Below are 19,832 nucleotides of genomic sequence, written 5' to 3'. Positions count from 1 at the left end.
GGGGCTGGAGACCGTGCGGCGACTACCACAGGCTGAATGAGGCTACAACACCGGACCGCTACCCTGTGCCACACATTCAGGACTTTGCAGCAAACCTGCATGGGGCATGGATCTTCTCCAAGGTAGACCTCGTCCGGGGATACCATCAGATCCTGATGCATCCGGACGATGTCCCCAAAACAGCACTCATCACCCCTTTCGGCCTTTTTGAGTTCCTTCACATGCCATTTGGCCTAAAGAATGCCGCACAGACGTTTCAGCAGTTAATGGACACGGTGGGACACGACCTGGACTTCGCATTCATCTATTTGGACGACATCCTCATAGGCAGCAGCAGTCGTCAGGAGCATCTGTCCCACCTCCGTCAACTCTACGCCCGACTGAGTGAATACGGCCTGACAATCAACCCAGCCAAATGCCAGTTTGGGCTTGACACCATCGACTTCCTGGGCCACTGGATTACTAAAGATGGGGCAACCCCTCTGCCCGCCAAGGTAGACGCAGTCCGCCATTTCCCCCGACCCAACACAATCAAAGGCCCTCAGGAATTCGTGGGTATGGTGAATCTCTACCACTGCTTCCTCCCTTCAGCTGCCCGAATCATGCGCCCCCTGTTCGCCCTGATGTTGGGTAAGGGCAAAGACATTACCTGGGACGAGGAGTCCGCCGCCGCTTTCATTAAAACCAAAGAAGCCCTAGCAAACGCCACGATGCTAGTGCACCCCAGAACGGACGTCCCTACCACCCTCACAGTGGACGCATCTACTGTCGGTGGGGTGCTGGAACAACTCATCAAGGGTCGCTGGCAACCCCTGGCATTTTTCAGCAAACACCTGCGACCACCCGAGCTCAAATACAGTGCTTTCGACCAGGAACTGTTGGCGCTATACCTGGCAATCGGGCATTTCAGGTACTTCTTAGAAGGTAGGCCCTTCACCACGTTCACGGACCACAAGCCGCTTACCTTTGCGTTCATGAAGGCATCTGACCCCTGGTCGTCCCGCCAGCAGCGACATCTGTCCTACATCTCTGAATACACAACGGATGACCGGCACGTCTCGGAGAAGGACAACGTCGTGGCAGACGCCCTCTCCAGACCTAACATCCAAGCCCTGTCCCAGGGGGTAGACTATGAAGCCCTGGCAGAGGCGCAGCAGGCAGATGAGGAGATCCCTAGTTACAGAACTGCAGTCTCCGGTTTGCAGCTCCAGGACCTCTCCGTAGGCCCAGGTGAGAGGACCCTACTCTGTGACGTCACCACCGGCCAACCCCGTCCCGTCGTCTCAGCGGCCTGGCGGTGGCACGTTTTCAACTCCATTCACAACTTAGCGCACCCCTCCATCAGGACAACCGTCCAGATGGTAGCCAACAGGATCGTTTGGCACGGACTCCGCAAGCAGGTCAGTGAATGGACCAGAATGTGTATGCACTGCCAAACAGCCAGGGTGCAGCGGCACACCAAAGCTCTGCCGCAGCAGTTCCACCCCACCCACCGGCGTTTCGACCACATTTGTGTGGATATAGTGGGCCCCCTGCCAGTGTCACGAGGAGCACGGCACCTCCTGACTATCGTGGACCGGTTCACAATATGGCCAGAGGCGGTCCCGCTCACCAACACCACCTCTGAATCTTGCGCCCGGGCACTGATTGCCACCTGGGTATCTCGCTTTGGTGTACCGGCCCACATTACCTCCGACAGAGGCGCCCAGTTCACCTCCAGCCTGTGGTCAGCTATGGCCAGCCTTTTGGGGACACAGCTGCACCACACAACTGCCTACCACCCACAGTCGAACGGACTGGTGGAGCGTTTCCACCATCACCTGAAGTCAGCTCTCATGGCCCGCCTGAGAGGACCTAACTGGGTGGACGAGCTTCCCTGGGTCCTGCTCGGAATCCGCACGGCGCCCAATGACGATCTGCACGCCTCGTCGGCCAAGTTGGTGTACGGCGCACCCCTGGTCGTCCCAGGGGAGTTCATACCAGCCCCAAGGGGGCAAGAGGAAGAACCCGCAGCAGTCCTGGGCAGACTGCGCAAGAGGCTCAGTAACCTGGCCCCCAGGCCCACCGCAGCATGGGCAGAACCCGACCTGCGTACCCAAAGACCTGCGAAACTGTAAGTTCGTTTTTGTACGACGGGGCGGACATCGGGCACCACTACAGCAGCCCTACGACGGGCTGTTTACGGTGATCTGAAACAATGGGTCCACATTCGTACTGGACATTGGGGGGAAAGAGGAGGTTTTCACGGTGGACTGACTCAAACCGGCCCATGTGGACGTGGCGCAGCCGGTCGAGATTCCGGCACCGCGACGCAGAGGCGGACCTTCCAAACAGAGTCCGACCCAGACTGTGGACATTGGGGGGTGTATCGCCAGTTCTGGGGGGGGGGGGTTATGTGGCGACCCACTTCCCAACGCACTCGAACCGGCTCACAAAGTGGCGCACGCCGGCATTGAGGCCGGTTCCAAAGAGGGCACCAAGTCTGCTTCACCAGCAAGGGGAAAAGCCCACACGCGGGATGGGACTGTGAATACGCGCCCCCTACAGTATTCCCGCCCGGAGAGGGCAGGAACAGGAAGGCTTTAAAGCGAGGCCGCGAAGTTTGAATATATCTCTTTTGCAACTGCAGCTCACCGACTGTGTGTCGTTATTTCAGCGCTGCGTGTAGCACACCGCCACAGGGCTATAGGTAAGCCTAGTAATTTCTGAGATAGTGACATGTTTGGCACAACTTTGTGGGCCTAAGAGCCTGTATTGTGCTGTTGGTTCTCTAAGTTTCTATGTTTCTACGATTTGAGAACACATTAATGTTTTGGGAATTAAGTGGGAATAAGAAACCTTGCCTGCAAACTTTTGAACGTGCTTGAACCATTTCAGATCTACCATGGACCAACAATTGGTTCTTCAATTACAGGTCAAATATGTGAGAGCTGACTATTATTATACGTGTCCCAAGTTTTGACCTTTGACTCCATAACAAAAACGTGATGTGTTCCTTTATGCAATGACATTACAGTAGTCATTTGTGTGTGTTTTATGATTTATATATAACCATATAACAATTACAGCACGGAAACAGGCAATCTTGGCCCTTCTAGTCCGTGCTGAACACTTACTCTCACCTAGTCCCACAGACCTGCACTCAGTTCATAACCCTACATTCCTTTCCTGTCCTTATACCTATCCAATTTTACTTTAAATGAAAATATCGAACCTGCCTCTACCACTTCTACTGGAAGCTCGTTCCACACTGCTACCACTCTCTGAGTAAAGAAATTCCCCCTCGTGTTACCCCTAAACTTTTGCCCTCTAACTCTCAACTCATGTCCTCTTGTTTGAATCTCCCCTACTCTCAATGGAAAAAGCCTATCAACGTCAACTCTATCTATCCCCTTCATAATATTAAATACCTCTATCAAGTCCCCCCTCAACCTTCTACGCTCCAAAGAATAAAGACCTAACTTGTTCAACCTTTCTCTGTAACTTGGGTGCTGAAACCCAGGTAACATTCTAGTAAATCTCCTCTGTACTCTCTCTATTTTGTTGACATCTTTCCTATAATTCAGTGACCAGAACTGTACACAGTACTCCAAATTTGGCCTCACCAATGCCTTGTACAGTTTTAACATTACATCCCAACTCCTATACTCAATGCTCTGATTTATAAAGGTCAGCATACCAAAAGCTTTCTTCACCACCCTATCCACATGAGATTCTACCTTCAGGGAACTCTGCACCATTATTCCTAGATCACTCTGTTCTACTGCATTCTTCAATGCCCTACCATTTACGATGTATGTCCTATTTGGATTATTCCTACCAAAATTTAGCACCTCACACTTATCAGCATTAATCTCCATCTTTCAGCCCACTCTTCTAACTGGCCTAAATCTCTCTGCAAGCTTTGAAAACCTACTTCATTATCCACAATGTCACCTATCTTCGTATCATCTGCATACTTACTAATCCAATTTACCACCCCATCATCCAGATATATCCAGATATTTCTTGGCTGTGGAATCATAATTCACAGATGATGCTATCAAAATACAGAGTTGACCTGCATTATAGAGGATTACATTCCTAACAAAACTCTGTATTGTGATTTGCCTTGACATAGATCCTTGTTTTTCTCTATTGACCCTATTTTGTAAGAGAAGAGGTGTTCATAAAGAAGGTTTTTCCCACAATAGTGAGGTCCATCTGGGTACACGGTCTGTTGGTAAGGGAATTCTGATTGTGTTGTAAACAGAAGAGAAAGGTTATTGTTTTAATCAACTAGAAATGGCTATTACATTGTTTGATAAGGTATTAGTGTGCAAGTAAGAGAGACTGCTTTGATATTCTAAAGCACATCTCTTAAATGGCCTCTTGCTATCGCTGTTGTTTTCTATAACAATTTGTGTTTATATTTTTCACATAATTTCCATGAGAATGAACTTCTATTCCATATCTCACCAGTTCATGAGCTGTGTAAGGGTGAAATTCCATTATCTCAACTGTCATAATATGGGTGTACACTGTTGTCTCACTTGCTGCCTCTTCTTCCATGTGTTTCCTTTTTAGCAATTTATACAATCCCCCTCTTGTAATCTTGGTTTAAACCATAAGATGTAGGGGCAGAATTAGGCCATTTGGCCCAGCGAATCTGCTCGGCCATTTCCCCCTCCGCCCCAGTCTGCTGCCTTCTCCCAATTTTCCTTCATGCCCTGGCTAATAAAGAATCTATTAACCTCTGCCATAATATACCCAATGTTTTCCAAAGCCACCTTCAGCAACAAATTCCACAGATTTACCATTCTCTGGCTGAAGAAATTCCTCCTCATCTCTGTTATAGACAGACATCCCTTCACTCTGAGACTGTGTCCTCTGGTCTTAGAGTCACCCACCACAGGAAGCATCCTCTCCACATCCACTCTATTGAGGCCTTTCAACATTCGATTGGTTTCAGTGAGATTCCCTCTCATTCTTTGAGTTCTGATGAGTACAGACCCAGAGCCTCAAACACTCCATAAAAAGCTTCTACCAACCTTTCAGACGAAGCATTCACAGCATCTCACGGGTTTAAAAAAAAAATCTTCTCTCCACCTTAGCTCATTGATATATAATCTAACAACTGTGTTCGCTGCATAGCAACATTTCTGCTGCATCAAATACTTTTAAAATTACTAAAAATGCTTGATGCATACCTGAATTTATACTTAATAACAAGATATTCTGCAGTTACAAAGTAATTAATTGCATGCCTTACCAATCAAAACAGGGTTTTCCACGGTTGTACTGGAATTGTCAAAAATGAATCCATTACTACCTGAAATTTAAAATGCAAGTTATGTGAATAACTTCACAAAGTGTTGGAAGATGATTTAAATGCAAAATATGAAATGATGGAAGCTTTCAAAATCTGAATTCAATTTAGGTGAAGAATATCAGTGCTGGGTCACAGGACAGAACAAAACTTCATTTCCTAAGCCATGAAACGGAGTTAATCACACCCTCAGAAACTAGACCATAAGATAAAGGAGCAGAAGTAGGCCATTCAGCCCATCTAGTGTGCTCTGCCATTCAATCATAGGCTGATCCAATTCTTCCAGTCACCCCACTCCCCTGCCTTCTCCCCATACTCTTTGATGCCCTGGCTAATCAAGAACCTATCTATCTCTACCCAATGACTTGGCCTCCAGAGCTGCTCATGGCAACAAATTCCACAGATTTACCACCCTCTGACTAAAGTAATTTCTCTGTTTTAAATGACGTCTTTTAATCCTGAAATCTTGCCCTCTTGTCCTAGACTCCCCTACCACGGGAAATAACTTAGTTATATCTAATCTGTTTAGGCCTTTTAACATTTGGAATGGTTCTATGAGATGCCTTCCATTCTCCTGAACTCCGGGGAATACAGCCCAAGAGCTGCCAGACATTCCTCATATGGAAACCCTTCATTCCTGGAATCATTCTCGTGAATCTTCTCTGACCCTCTCCAATGTCAGTATATCCTTTCTAAAATAATGAGCCCAAAACTGCACATAATACTCCAAATGTGGTCACGAGTGCCTGATAGATCCTCAACATCGCATCCCTGCTCTTATATTCTATACCTCTAGAAATGAATGCCAACATTGCCTTTGCTTTCTTCACAACTGACTGAACCTGGAAGTTAACCTTTATGGTATCTTGCACAAAGACTTCCAAGTCCTTTTGCATCTCTGTATTTTGAATTCTCTCCCCATCTAAATAATAGTCTGCCCGTTTATTCAATCAGATATTCCAAAAATGAGAAAGACCTACACTGTTCCATCAAGTGCTGTATGTCAGATACTGAATGGGTTTTACATAGTACTCTGTCCTATTGAACATTTCCTAGAGCCAGTAGAGCACAGGTTAGATCCAGTGTAAAGCTCCCTTTACACTGTCCCATCAGACTCTTTTATATATGGAATCAACCACTCATTGGATTTAAAGTCTATCACCTTGAATATTTAACATTTATGCAACGTTACCAGAAAATAAACCAAAACCACTGAGAGACTAAGCCAGTGTAATTGACGCTGTATGATGAACTTCCAAATAATGAAGTTCCAAATTGAGGAAGCTATGTTTGATCCTTTATTACGAAATCAGCAAAGACGAATGATCCTACTGTGATAAAAAAACTACCGGTAACTACACTAAATTTGCGATACAGTGACCTTATTAGCAGTCTAATAGTGATATTAGTTTTCAAATCAGTGTAACTAAGTGTCCTCATAGGTGATATTAGCAATCTAGTTAGCAGTCAACAAAAATATCATTCCCATTGGCTCACCCCCTCTCCACTAGACTAGCCTAAACTAAACTAAGACAAAGTGTGATTACGTAACTATACTCTTTCGTGTCTACCAAATCCCAACCCACATGACAAAATACCATATTAAACACACCACAAAACACACACAGATTTAAAATACATAAATAGCTCATATAATTCAACCCAAATGTTTGGTGTCAATTTGAACTTTTGAGTTTATTTCCTACCTCCTGATGAATTTTTAAGAGTTGTTTCTATTTCTTTGACTTTATTATTGATAACTTCAGAAGAAACTGCTTGCTCATTTTCCATACCGAGTACAACCTTGTGATCCACAATAATACTGCCGTGCCTATGAGGCAAAAAGTAAGATAAATTAAACCAATCAAGGTCAGCCATTACCTTTTGAATAATGAAAGGTGCATTTGGGTAATAATTTAAAATTATTATTAATAAAAGAATTATCTTGTATAAGATGATGAGAGACATTGATCATGTGGATAGTCAGAGGATTTTTGCCAAGATTGAAATGGCTGCCACAAGAGGACACAGATTTATGGTCCTGGGAAGTAGGTACAGAGGAGATGTCAGAGCTAAGTTTTTTATGCAGAGTGGTGAGTGTGTGGAATGGGCTGCCGGCAATGGTGGTGGAGGTGGATATGATAGGGTCTTGTAAGAGACTTTTGGATTGGTACATGGAGCTTAGAAAAATAGAGGGCTATGGGTAACCCTAATAATTTCTAAAGTAAGGACATGCTCAGCACAACTTTGTGGACTGAAGGGCCTGTATTGTGCTGTAGGTTTTCTATGTTTCTAACTGTTTCAGTCGTCTGTTGAAAGTAATTTTGCTTCCTTGGGCTTCAATATTTTTCAGGGAACTGAGTTTAATACTTTAATAAATTTATCTGAAATTCAACATCTGACTTGCCTGAGCTGGTAACCTGATCTGTAATCACAGGCGAGCAACTAGAATCTCACACAAGCAGAATAAGGCAGGTGGCTCCATGAAGGATGTAAACTCTTCGGATTTTTAGAATAACGTGATGTATTTAATGATGACAACTGATCACGTTGGTTCATCAAATTGAATTTAAAGTTGCACATGATTTGAAATCTTGATTTCTTGGAATTGTATTCAGCAGGTAGAATAAATGAATATATTCCAGATTATCATATTTTTGATCTGCAGTGGAATCAGGGGTTACAGGGAACAAACCAGGCAATATCTTATCAGATAGCAGAGAGAACTTGCGGCCATTTGACCAACTCCTGCACCTACGTCTCATGCTCTCATATAGGAACAAATCCAGAGCAGCACTGTATTCTAACCAATAGGTAACCTAAGCCAAATACCTTTTTAGAACATAGAACATCACTGCACAGCAGAAGCACTTCAGCCCAGGATGTTGTGCTGACCTTTTCACTGACTCTTAAGATTAATCTAACCCTCCCCCTTACATAGCCCTCCATTTTTCTATCATCCATGTGCATAACTAAGAGTTTCTTAAATGTGCCTAATATAATAGAACATAGAAGATTATAACCCCGTAAAGTAAATTGTACATTTTGTTGCAAGTGTGGCCCAACAGTAAGCATGTTGGCTACTGTGTTCACCCAACAGTAACAACAATGTCAATTCAGAAGTAGGTTGAAGGCAATGAGCCATCCTGGTGGAGTGAAGGTTATACAGAAATGCAAATTCTTTCCTATCTATGCAGAATTCATGACTAAGGAGCATTTTGAAGCATCCAGGTGACTAGAGTGAAATAATTTCACTAATTGTTTTCGAAATCTGGGCATTGCTGGCAAGGCTAATATTTATTGCCCCTTCCAAATTTCCTAGAGAAGGGGCTGTTGAAGGTACTTTCATCATACCTTTGGGAAGTGAGTTCCAGGAGTTAGATTTGAATGCCAATGAAGACAGAAGAGTGTGCAATTTGAAGGCAAACTTGAGGGTACTTGTGTTCCCCTGTTCTGCTGCCACTGAGCTTTTGAAGCTATTGGTAAAAGTTTTGACAGGTGCTGTCAAGAATAGCTGGGCTGCATTTGATGGCTGATACACACCACAGCCTCTATGTGGAGGAAGGTGGTTTAGGATGGTGGATAGGGTACCCACCAACTTGACCCTAAATAAAAACGTCATAGAGTCATAGAACATTACAGGGAGAAACAGACCTGAAGCTCATCTAGTCTGTGCTGAACCATTAAGCTACCTAGTCCTGTTGACTCACACCTGAAACATAGACCTCCATACCCCTCTCATCCATGTACCTATCCAGGTTTCTCTTCAAGGTTGAAGTTGACCTCACATCAACCACTTGCGCTGGCAGCTTGTTCCACACTCTCACGTCCTCTGACTGAAGAAGTTCCCCTTCATGTATCCTGTAAACATTTTACCATTCTCTCTTAAACCCATAACCTCTAGTTGTAGTCTCGCCCAACCTCAATGTAAAAAGCCTGCTTGCATTTACCCAATATATACCCCTCATAATATTGTATACCTCTATCAAATCTCCCCTCAGTCTTCTATGTTCTAAGGAATAAAGTCCTAATCTATTCTATCCCTAGAAATCAGGTCCTCAAGTCCCAGCTACATCTTGTAAATTTTCTCTGTACTCTTTCAATCCTATTTACATCTTGCCTGTTGGTAGCTGACCAAAACTGGATGCAGTGCTCCAAATTTGGCCTCACCAACATGTTATGCAATTTCAAACTATCATCCCAATTCCTGTAGTGTATAGATTGATTTATGACGGCCAAAGCTTTTTTTTTACAACCTTACCTATCTGTGATGTCTCTTTCAAGGAATTATGGATCTGTATTCCCAGATCCTTCTGTTCTAATGCAGACCTCAGTGCCCTACCAGTCACTGTGTAAGACCTACCCTGGTTAGTCCACCCAAACACCTCACACTTGTCTGCATTAAATCCCATCTGCATTTTCAGCCCATTTTTCCATCTGGTCCAGATCCCACTGCAAGCTTTGATAGTCCTTCCCACTGTCCACAACACTTCTAGTCTTGGTGTCATCCACAAATTTGTTGATCAAGCTTATCACATTGTCATCTAGTTCACTGATATGGACCTAGCACCGTTCCCTGCAGCACTCTGCTAGTCATGGCCCGCCAGTCAGAGAGACAACCCTATACTACCATCCCCTGGCTTCGTCTGTGATGGATGGTGTCAAGCTTCCAGGGAGTTGTTGGATTTGCACTGATACAGCAAGTAGTTATCATTTCTTCTGACTTATGTCATTTAGAAAGTGAAAATGCCTTGGATATCAGATCATGAATCACATGTTACAGTATACTCAGCTTCTGATCTGATCTTTCAGCAAATCTACTACATTTGTGTGGCAAGTCCTGTTGAATCATATTGTTGTGATGACAGAATGAGATATGGTGATTCCATTGAAGTGACAGGATAGATGGTTAAGTTTTTTTTCTTGCTGGAGATAGTTTTGTTCTGTCACTTTTATTGTATGAGTGATATTCTCAATTTATCAGCCCTTGTCATATAGTCCAGATCTTGTTGTATTTAGGTCTGAATGGCTTCATTTGCTGAAGATCTGCAGATGGGATTGACATTGTGCAATCATCAATGAACATTTCCACCAGTGGTCATTGATAGAGACAGTTGCTCCTCAGACACTGCCCTGAGGAAGACCTGCAGTGATGTCCTGCAGTTGGAATAATTGTTCTTAAACAACAACCATTTCCTTTGTATCACTGGAGTGATTTTCTTTTAAGAAGTAAGATGTCTTGATGTCACACTTGGTTGAACCTTGTGGCACAGTTACCACTGTTCTGGACCAAAGTTGTTGTAAAGTCTGGGGCAGCATGATCTGAGCACAACTCAGTTTAGACATCTGCTACTTGGGTATTTCTGAGATTACCTGATGTTTATAATAGTCACATTTTTGTATCCATGTATCTTCTTATAAATGGTGTCCATCTGAAAAGAAACGTAGAACAAGTTGTGAATAAACCTAAGAATTGATTGTGGACTTCACAGAGGGTGAGAGGAGGGAACACACAGAGTCCCTCATAGAGGGATCAGGGGTGGAAAGGATGACCAATTTCAAGTTCCTGTGTATCAACATCTCTGAGGATCTATCCAAGGCCCAACACATCAATGCAGTTACAAAGAAGGCACAACAGCAGCTATATTTCAGTAGGAGTTTTGAGGAGATTTAGTATGTCACCAAAGACACTTACAAATTTCTACAGGTGTACTCAGGTAAGCATTCCAGCTGACTGCATCACTATCTGGTATGGGGAAGGGGCACAGCACAGGATCAAAATAAGCTGCAGAAGTTTGTAAAATCAGTCGGCTCTATCATGGACAATAGCCTCTGCAACATCCAAGGCATCTTCAAAGAGTGAATACTCAAAAAGACGGCATCCAACAACTAGGGCATGCACTCTTCCCATGGCTACCATCAAGAAGGAGGTACAGGTGTCTCAATGATTAAGGGACAGCTTCTTCACCTCTGCCATCAGATTTCTAAATGGACATTTTACTCATGAACACTACTCCACTACTTTGATTTTTTGCACTACTTACATACTTCTTGCCAGAGTTGACAGTTTTTAAAAATCATTATGCATTGCAATGTACTGCTGCTGCATAACAACAAATTTCATGACATATGCCAGTGATATTAAACCTGATTCTGATTCAGAAATTGCCAAATTTGACTATAAATTGTATTTTATTAGAAAGTCTAAAGATTGTTAACTATTTTATGGTTTTCTCTAAAAAAAATTCTGAATTATCTGCCATGATGTCTGAGTATGGTGAGCAGAATTAGTACTCACTATCTTTTCTCCTTAAAAACTGCTCAAACTGGAGAAATGGAGGTTTAATTACCATAGAACACTACAGCTCAGTACACGCCCTTCAGCCCTCCATTTTGTGCCGACCCATATAATCCTTAAAAAAAAGTACTAAACCCACACTACCCCATAAACCTCCATTTTTCTTTCATCCATGTGCCTGTCCAAGAGGCTCTTAAATACCCCTAATGTTTTAGCCTCCACCACCATACCTGGCAAGTCATTCCAGGCACTCACAACCCTTTGTGTAGAAAAACTTACCCCTGATGTCTCCCCTAAACTTCCCTCCCTTAATTTTGTACATATGCCCTCTGGTGTTTGATATTGGTGCCCTGGGAAACAGGTACTGACTATCCACCCTATCTATGCCTCTCATAATCTTGTAGACTTCTATCAAGTCCCCTCTCATTCTTTTACGCTCCAAAGAGAAAAGTCCCAGCTCTGCTAACCTTGCTTCATATGACTTGTTCTCCAAACCAGGCAACATCCTGGTAAATCTCCTCTGCACTCTCTCCATAGCTTCCACATCCTTCCTATAATGAGGTGACCAGAATTGAACACAATACTCTTAAGTGCGGTCTCACCAGAGATTTGTAGAGTTGCAACATGACCTCTCTACTCTTGAACTCAATCCCCCTGTTAATGAAGCTGAGCATCCCATAGACCTTCTTAACTACCCTATCAACCTGTGCAGCGACCTTGAGGGATGTATGGATTTGAACCCCAAGGTCCCTTTGTTCATCCACACTCTTAAGTAACTGACCATTTATCCTGTACTCAGTCTTCTGGTTTATCCTTCCAAAATGCATCATTGCTCCATGGTATGTAATGCAGGGAATTCATGTCATTAACCCATTGAGTAGTGATCATACAGGACTTTATCTATCCCAGAATAACAAGGGATTGCATTAACATGAAGAGTGAAGGGAACATGAGTTTGTGAGGAGTGTTCAGCAGATTTTTCATGATCAGTACGTATTTGTTCCAGCACAGAAGACAACATTGCTGGGTTCTTTCTGGGAAATTGCGAAGGCAATCTATTCACTTAGCAAGTACAAAAAGATTGTTGGGGAGAATGTAGGACCTCTCAGTGTTAAAGGAGGTGACATATGATTTGAGACAGAGGATGTGGGAAGGGTTCTGAAGGAGTACTTTGAGTTGATATTCACCAAGGAGAAAGACATGGATGATAGTGTGGAGCATCCTAATATGTAAGGGTATTTTGAAATAAAGAGAAGACATATTGGATCTATTGAAGAATGATAAGGTGCTAAAGTCCTTGGGACCTTACTGCATATAGCTCAAGTTATTAAGGAAGGCAAGAGATGAGATTCTTGGAACCTCAATCAAGATCTTTGCGTCCTCTCTAGCCACAGGTGAGGTCCCAGAGGATTGGTGAGCAGCCAGTGTTGTTCCTTTGTTCAAGAAGGAAAAAGAATATTTCGCGAAATGATAGACATCAGTGGCAGGGAAGCTTAGGAGAGGATTTTGAGGGGTTAGAATTTATGAGCATTTTGAAAAACATGACCTTATTAGAGATAATCTAATAAGGTTATGTTTTGTACAGGTCAGGTTCCATTCTAACATTTTTCAAAGAGATGCTAAAGGTAATCATAGGAGGTAGAGAAGTGGACATGGTCTACATGGATTTTAGTAAAGGATTTGGAAGGTTACACATGATCGGCTCATTCAGAAGAACAGGAAACATGGGGTCTACCATGACTTTACATTCTGGATTCAGAACTGGCTTTCCCATAGAAGACAGAGGGTAGTTAGAGGGTAGTGGTCCTTAGATCTTATTCTGGTTGGAGATCCTGACTCATGGTGTTCCACAGGGTATTATACTGGGACCTCTGTTGTTGTAATATAGAGTAGACCCTCCATTGATCGGAGTTGACCATGAATTTTGCCTCCCAGCTGCCTATACAAGCCAGTATGTAAACTATGGCAGTACAATATGAGGAGCAAGCTGTTGCCCATGCAGCAGGCTCCCTCACTTCACACCACTGATTAATCCAATTAAATGGCAGAGACTGATACAATTTGGCACCAGAAGCATCGCAGGAGTTGCAGTATGATACCCTGTGGAACACCACTTGTTGAGCTAAATGCAAGACTTCAGCTCTGGGTCTTTCCTCAGTGTTTACTCCCGAAGCCTTGCTCATGGGCAGGTGTAGCCGCAAGGTCACCGCGGTTTGAGATCAGAGTTTTCCTTCTCCTAGATGAGCTGTCAAGTCATTGGGAGCTTTTAATAGGCCGTGGGAGCTTATCCCCGCTACCCCCAAAAGACCATAAGAGATGGGATGCCTTACTAGGAGGAGTAAGTAGTGCTCAGATGTTTAGTTGGGTGTGATTAGGTGCAAGTAGGAGGTCACTTAAGCAAATGTATATTGCTTTAATCTGTCACTCTTCCATATTTTTCCCCTTTGCCTGTAGTTAATTTGGGCTGCCAGGAAAAGATTGAGATGAGTGATTAGTTATCAGTTGAACAGGATGTTCAGCAATATATGTAAGGCTGATATTATGGATTCTTACATATCTATACGGATAGTTCAAGTGATCTAGTAAGAGGCCATTCAGATGTTTGAGTTTATGTTCCAAAGTTACAGGAGACTATTAAGAAAAGATTATCATACTAAGTATAGTATTCATGTTTGGGATGGTTGTTCTTACTTCAGCTTTGGAATGGTTCGAAGAAGAATGCCCTGATTATCTACTTCTGTGCTCTGATTCACTTTTGGTCTTGACATCTATTAAAACAGCTACTTCAAATTGTAGGGCAGACATTCTTCTTGAGACTGGACAACATCTATTGAGGCTGCAGGGTCCAGGCCTGTGTATACATTTCATATGGGTTCCTATCCATGTTTGGTTTGAAGGAGATGCGATGGCAAATATTCTTCCCAAGCAATTACTTAAAGTTAAGGATGTAAATGTAGTGGTGCCTTTGCATAAGGGGAGAGTTGAGAACCATAATTAAAAACTCTATTCAATCACTGTGACAACAAAGTTGGGATAAGGAAAAGAAAGTACATAATTTATATAAAATTCCGAGGATGATGCAAACTCAACTGGGACATGGGTATGAAAGCACGGAAGAAATTATAGCACGTATTGGACATACTAGGTTGAATAATTCCTTGTTTAGAATTAAAATGCATGATACAGGTATTTGTAGGGTGTGCACATGTCAAGAAACGATACAGCATATGTTGTTTGAATGCAGTTCCTGTGAGGTACAAAGGAAACACCTAAATTGAGATCTTTGGAACGGACACAATTTAACATTGAAAGTTTGTTAGAATATAACTGCCATCGTAAAGTATATGATTGAGTATTTGACTTTCTGAAAAACATTGGACTTTTTGATATTATTTGAGTTTTTTTGGTGGGGGAGGAATTTAGTGGGTATACTTCCTGGTGGAAAAGCATATAATTTGCTTATAAGTTTAACTACACCAACCAAACCAGCCAAAATGAGCTTTGTTGATATTGTGAAAGTAATATGGGAATATTTAGAACCAAATCCATTGTTGATTGCAGAAGACATTAGATTTCATAAGTGAGTAGACAACCTATTCAATTCAGCCACATACACTGAAATGGACTCAATCCTCTTCCTTTTGACTGAAATCAAAAGGAAGAGCATTCAGTCCATTTCAGCGTATGTGGCCGAATTGAATAGATTGTCTTCTCATTGTCAGTTCATTGATGGTCATAATGATGCACTGAGAGATAATTTATTTTGTGGAATCTTGGAAGAAAACATTCAAAAATGGTTCCTAACTGAAGCTCAACTCACATTTAAAAGAGCAGTTGAAATTGCTGTATCAATGGGAGCAGTTGACAGAGGTGCAATTGAGTTGATTTCATGAATGAAAGTGAGCATGAACAAAATTCCAATGTTAAACAGAAACCAGCCTGGCTGAACATGTTGCATTACCATTGTGGCAGGGTTCACATACACCAGATTAATGCAGATTTTAAAGCAAAACTTGTAGAAAATGTGACAAAGTAGGACGCATACAAAAAGCATGTTGGGCAGACAAAAATAAGTGGATTGCACCAGGAAGAGGAAAAGATAAAAAGTCAAGTTGCAGTTTCAAAAAGAACACTAATCTGCATGCCGTTGATGATGAATCTCATAGTGATGAGAGTGACACAGGACTTGGTGTTCTTGAGATTTACAAAGTGAAAGCATACTAGAGACAAGCAATATGCAGCAACCAAGAAGGCATTTTGGGCTTGTATGTGGTAAAAACAGGAGAGACAACAATGGGAGCTGTATCTGAGACAACTACAACTTGATTGGAGATCCAGCTGTCATTCGAATGCCATATCATTTGCAATTGATTCAACTGAAAGTGAATTAAGAAAGATATTGGAAGATGCCACAGCAGTCTTCAATGATATAATTGGAAAACTCAGACCTATCAAGGGTAAAATAGTGTTCAACGAAAGAGCCACGCTGAAGTTTTACAAAACCCATCTGATTCCATATATCATCTGGGATAAAGTAGTCAGTGAGCTAGATTGCATGGAGATTGAAGGAATTCTTTCCAAAGTTGAGTGGAGCACATGACAACAGCAGGGGTCCCAGTAGCCAAGAAGAATGGGTCCGTCAATATTTCTGGAGATTTTGAGTTAATCATCAACCCAATACTGAAAATTGATCAATGCCCTCTGCCCAAGAGAGAGGATATCTTTACAAATCCTTCTGGAGGGAAGCACTTCAGCTTAGTGGATTGAGCTAAGGTCTACCTACAATGGAGATGGAAGAAGAGTTCAAAATGTTTCTTATCATAAACACTCACAAAGGGCTTTATTGCTGTAATAGGCCTATTTTTGGAGTAGCATCTGCACCTGTACTTTGGCAGTAAGCTATGGACCAGGTGTTGCAAGGATATCCAGGCACTCAATGCTACCTGGATGACATCATTGTTACCGGTAAGGATGATGAGGAACATTTGCAAAATCTCAAGACAGTGTTAAGAAGATTAGAAGACTATGGGCTTGGGGCATGATGCAGTCCCACAGTCAACTCCTACAACCACCTCAGAGGAGGTCCCAGAACCTGAAATAGTTTCACAGCCACAATTCTCACTTGCCAAGCAGATTGACCCCCCGCCTCCCCCCACCCAAAACCACTTGTCAGGAAAGACGTTATACTACAAGAGTAAGAAATCCTCCACAGCAATGAAATCTTTAAGCCTGAATGGGACAATTTAAAATTTACTATGCTGTGGATGTCTGTATAGTAGTTGTATTATACAGTATACAGTGTATACATATATTGACATATAATTTATCTCATATGAATGCGTTCTATATTGTTGGAGTTTATAGCTGAGCAGGGAAGAGTGTCGTGTATTTAATATATCAGTAATATTTGAGTAATATTCCAAATGTATTGTTTTATTAAGCATTAATTTGTTTAAATAATTCATTATGGATTAATTGAAAAAGTATATGAATAGAATCAAGAGCATCATCACACCAACACGTCACAAGCATGCGCTTCACTTAAAAAATGAAACTAAAGTAGACACGCACTATCTCCCAGTTCCATGTTTTTCTTTCTATTAGTTTTATGTTTTAGAATTACAAAACATAACGTTAACCTTCAGGGAATCATGCACATGGACTCCCAAGTCCCTTTGCACCACTGATTTTTAAAATCTTGCCTTATTAGAAAACAAACTATGCCGATATTCAGTGCACCAAAGTCCAATACCATACACTTCCCTACACTATATTCCTTATACCAGTTCTTTGCCTATTCTTCTGATCTCTCTAAGCCCTTCTGCATGTTTTCTGCTTCATCAACACTACCTGCTCTTTGTTGAATCTGACTGTTTCATTCTTTTTCTTTTGTAGTTTAATAGTAAGTCATTCTTATATACACATGACAGTTTAATATGCCTCTAGTGGCTATGGGAAATATAATTCTGGAAATCTATGGAAGTGTCTTCTGCGTTACTTGAATAAGGGCTTTCTGATTGGTACTGCAGTATTGAATAGTAGCCTTCTGATTGGTTAATTCTTATCTATAGATTTAAATGGAATATTTCCTTATCTCTGTGGTATAAAATAGCCAAACACAAAGCAGTGCCATCTTAATCTTAGTTTTACTCTGTCTCTTCAACTAGTAGACATTTATCACTGCTCCATTCCTGAGTTCTTCTATCAATTCTTTATAAAATGTTTGTGAAGCAACAAGTTTTGCGTCCATTTCCTGAATGAACCTTGGATCGAAACCATCAATTCTATCAGCCAAATCATCAGCATATAACCTGTGAAGAAGCTGTCCCAAATGCTATGGAACACCTCTAGTCACCGGCACCCAACCAAAAAATAACCCTTTATTCCCACTCTTTGCCCTCTGACACTCACGCAATCTTCTATCCATGCTAGTATTTTTCATGTAATTCCATTGGGCTGTTGTGAAGCAGCCTCATGTGTGACACCTTGTCAAAGACCTTCTAAAATTCTAAGTAAACAATATCCATTGACTCTCCTTTGTCTATTTTGTCTGTAATTTCTCAAATAATTCCAACAGATATGAAGAGTGAGGGGAGATTTGATAGAGGTGTATAAAATTATGATGGTTGTAGATACAGTGAATGCAAGCAGGCTTTTTCCACTGAGGTGAGGGAAGAAAAAAAGCAGAGGACATGGGTTAAGGGTGAAAAGGGAAAAGTTTAAAGGGAACATTAGGGGGAGCTTCTTCACACAGACAGTAGTGGGAGTGTGGAATGAGCTGCCAGTTGAAGTGGTGAATGTGGGCTCACTTAACATTTAAAAAAATCTTGGACAGTTACATGGATGAGAGGGATATGATCTAGATGCAGGTCAGTGGAACTAGGCAGAAAAATGGTTTAGCACAACCAAGAAGGGCCAAAAGGCCTGTTTCTGTGCTGTAATGTTCTATGGTTCTATATCTCAAGCAAGATTTCTGCTTAAGGAAACCATACTGACCTTGGTCTACTTTACCATGAACCTCACCCTTAATAAGGTACTCCAATATCTTATTAACCATTGAAGGCAGGCTAACTGGCCTATAATTTCTTTTTTTTCTCTGCCTTCCTTCCTTAATGAGTGGAGAATTATTTGCAATTTTCCAGTCCTCCAGAAACATTACAGAATCTAGTGATCCTAGAAAGATCACCAGTAATGCCCCCACAATCTCTTCAGCTATCTCTTTCAGAACCCAGGAGTGTAGTCCATCTAGTCCAGGTGACTAACCTGCCTTCAGTCCTTTCAGCTTCCGAAGCACCTTCTCCTTAGTAATACCAGCCACAATAAAATCTGCCCCTTGACGCTCTCAAATTTCTGGTATCCTACTAGTGTTTGCTCTAGTGAAGACTGATGCAAACTGCATATCAGGTTTATCTGCCATTTCATTGTCCCTCATCACTACATCTCCAGTACCATTTTCCAGTCGTCTGATATTCACTCGCCTCTCTTTTGCTCGTTATAAATACTGTTGGCTAGTTTACCTTCATATTTCATTGATTTTTCCTTATGACTTTTTAGTTGTCTTTAGTTGTTTTAAAAGCTTTCCAATCCCCTAACTTAACACTAATTTTTCTATAATTTATGCCTTTTCTTTTGCTTTTACACTGTCTTTGACTTCCATTGTCTGCCACAGTTGTGTCATTTTCACTTAGAATATTTTGACTTGTTCGGGATGTATCTATCCTATGCTTTCTGAATTGTTCCCACAAACTCCAGCCATTACTGTTCTAGCATCATCCCCACTAGTGTTCCCCTTCCAATCAACTGTGAGCAACTCTTCTCTCATGACTTTGTAATTCTCTTTACTGCACTGTAAGACTGATAGATCCAACTTTAGCTTCTCCCTCTCCAACTGCAGAGTGAATGCTATCATATTATGATCACTGTTTCCTAAGAGTTCCTTTACCTTAAGCTCCTTAATCAAATCTAGTTGATTACGTAACACCCAATCCAGAATTGCCTTTTCCCTGGTTGACTCAACCACAAGCTGCTCTAAAAAGACATCTTGAAGGCATTCTATAAATTCCCTTTCTTGGATTCCAGCACCAACCTGATTTTCCCAATCCAGTTGCATATTGAAATCCCCAATAACTATTGTAACATAAAGCAAAAACACAAAATGCTGGAAGAACTCAGCAGACTAGGTAGCACCAATGCTGGAAGAACTCAGGAAGCCAGGCAGCATCATCG

The 19,832-nt window shown here is 42.0% G+C and overlaps 1 protein-coding gene across 1 annotated transcript in view; it reads right to left on the bottom strand.

The window, feature by feature from the left end:
* LOC140728746 (mucin-3A-like) overlaps window positions 1-19,832 on the bottom strand; it is a 77,343-nt gene that overhangs the window by 37,721 nt on the left and 19,790 nt on the right. Inside the window, exons 4-6 of the mRNA XM_073047693.1 lie at window positions 10,682-10,740; window positions 7,015-7,139; window positions 5,252-5,311 (exon numbers count right to left, since the gene is read on the bottom strand). Of these exons, the coding sequence (XP_072903794.1) occupies window positions 5,252-5,311; window positions 7,015-7,139; window positions 10,682-10,740 (244 nt within the window). The remainder of the gene's footprint in view (window positions 1-5,251; window positions 5,312-7,014; window positions 7,140-10,681; window positions 10,741-19,832) is intronic.

The sequence above is a fragment of the Hemitrygon akajei genome, chromosome 6 (genome assembly GCF_048418815.1).
Source record: "Hemitrygon akajei chromosome 6, sHemAka1.3, whole genome shotgun sequence".
NCBI classification, from domain to species: Eukaryota; Metazoa; Chordata; class Chondrichthyes; order Myliobatiformes; family Dasyatidae; genus Hemitrygon; species Hemitrygon akajei.
Note: the sequence above shows the minus strand (reverse complement) of the source record. Positions and strands in the feature narration are given on the sequence as shown.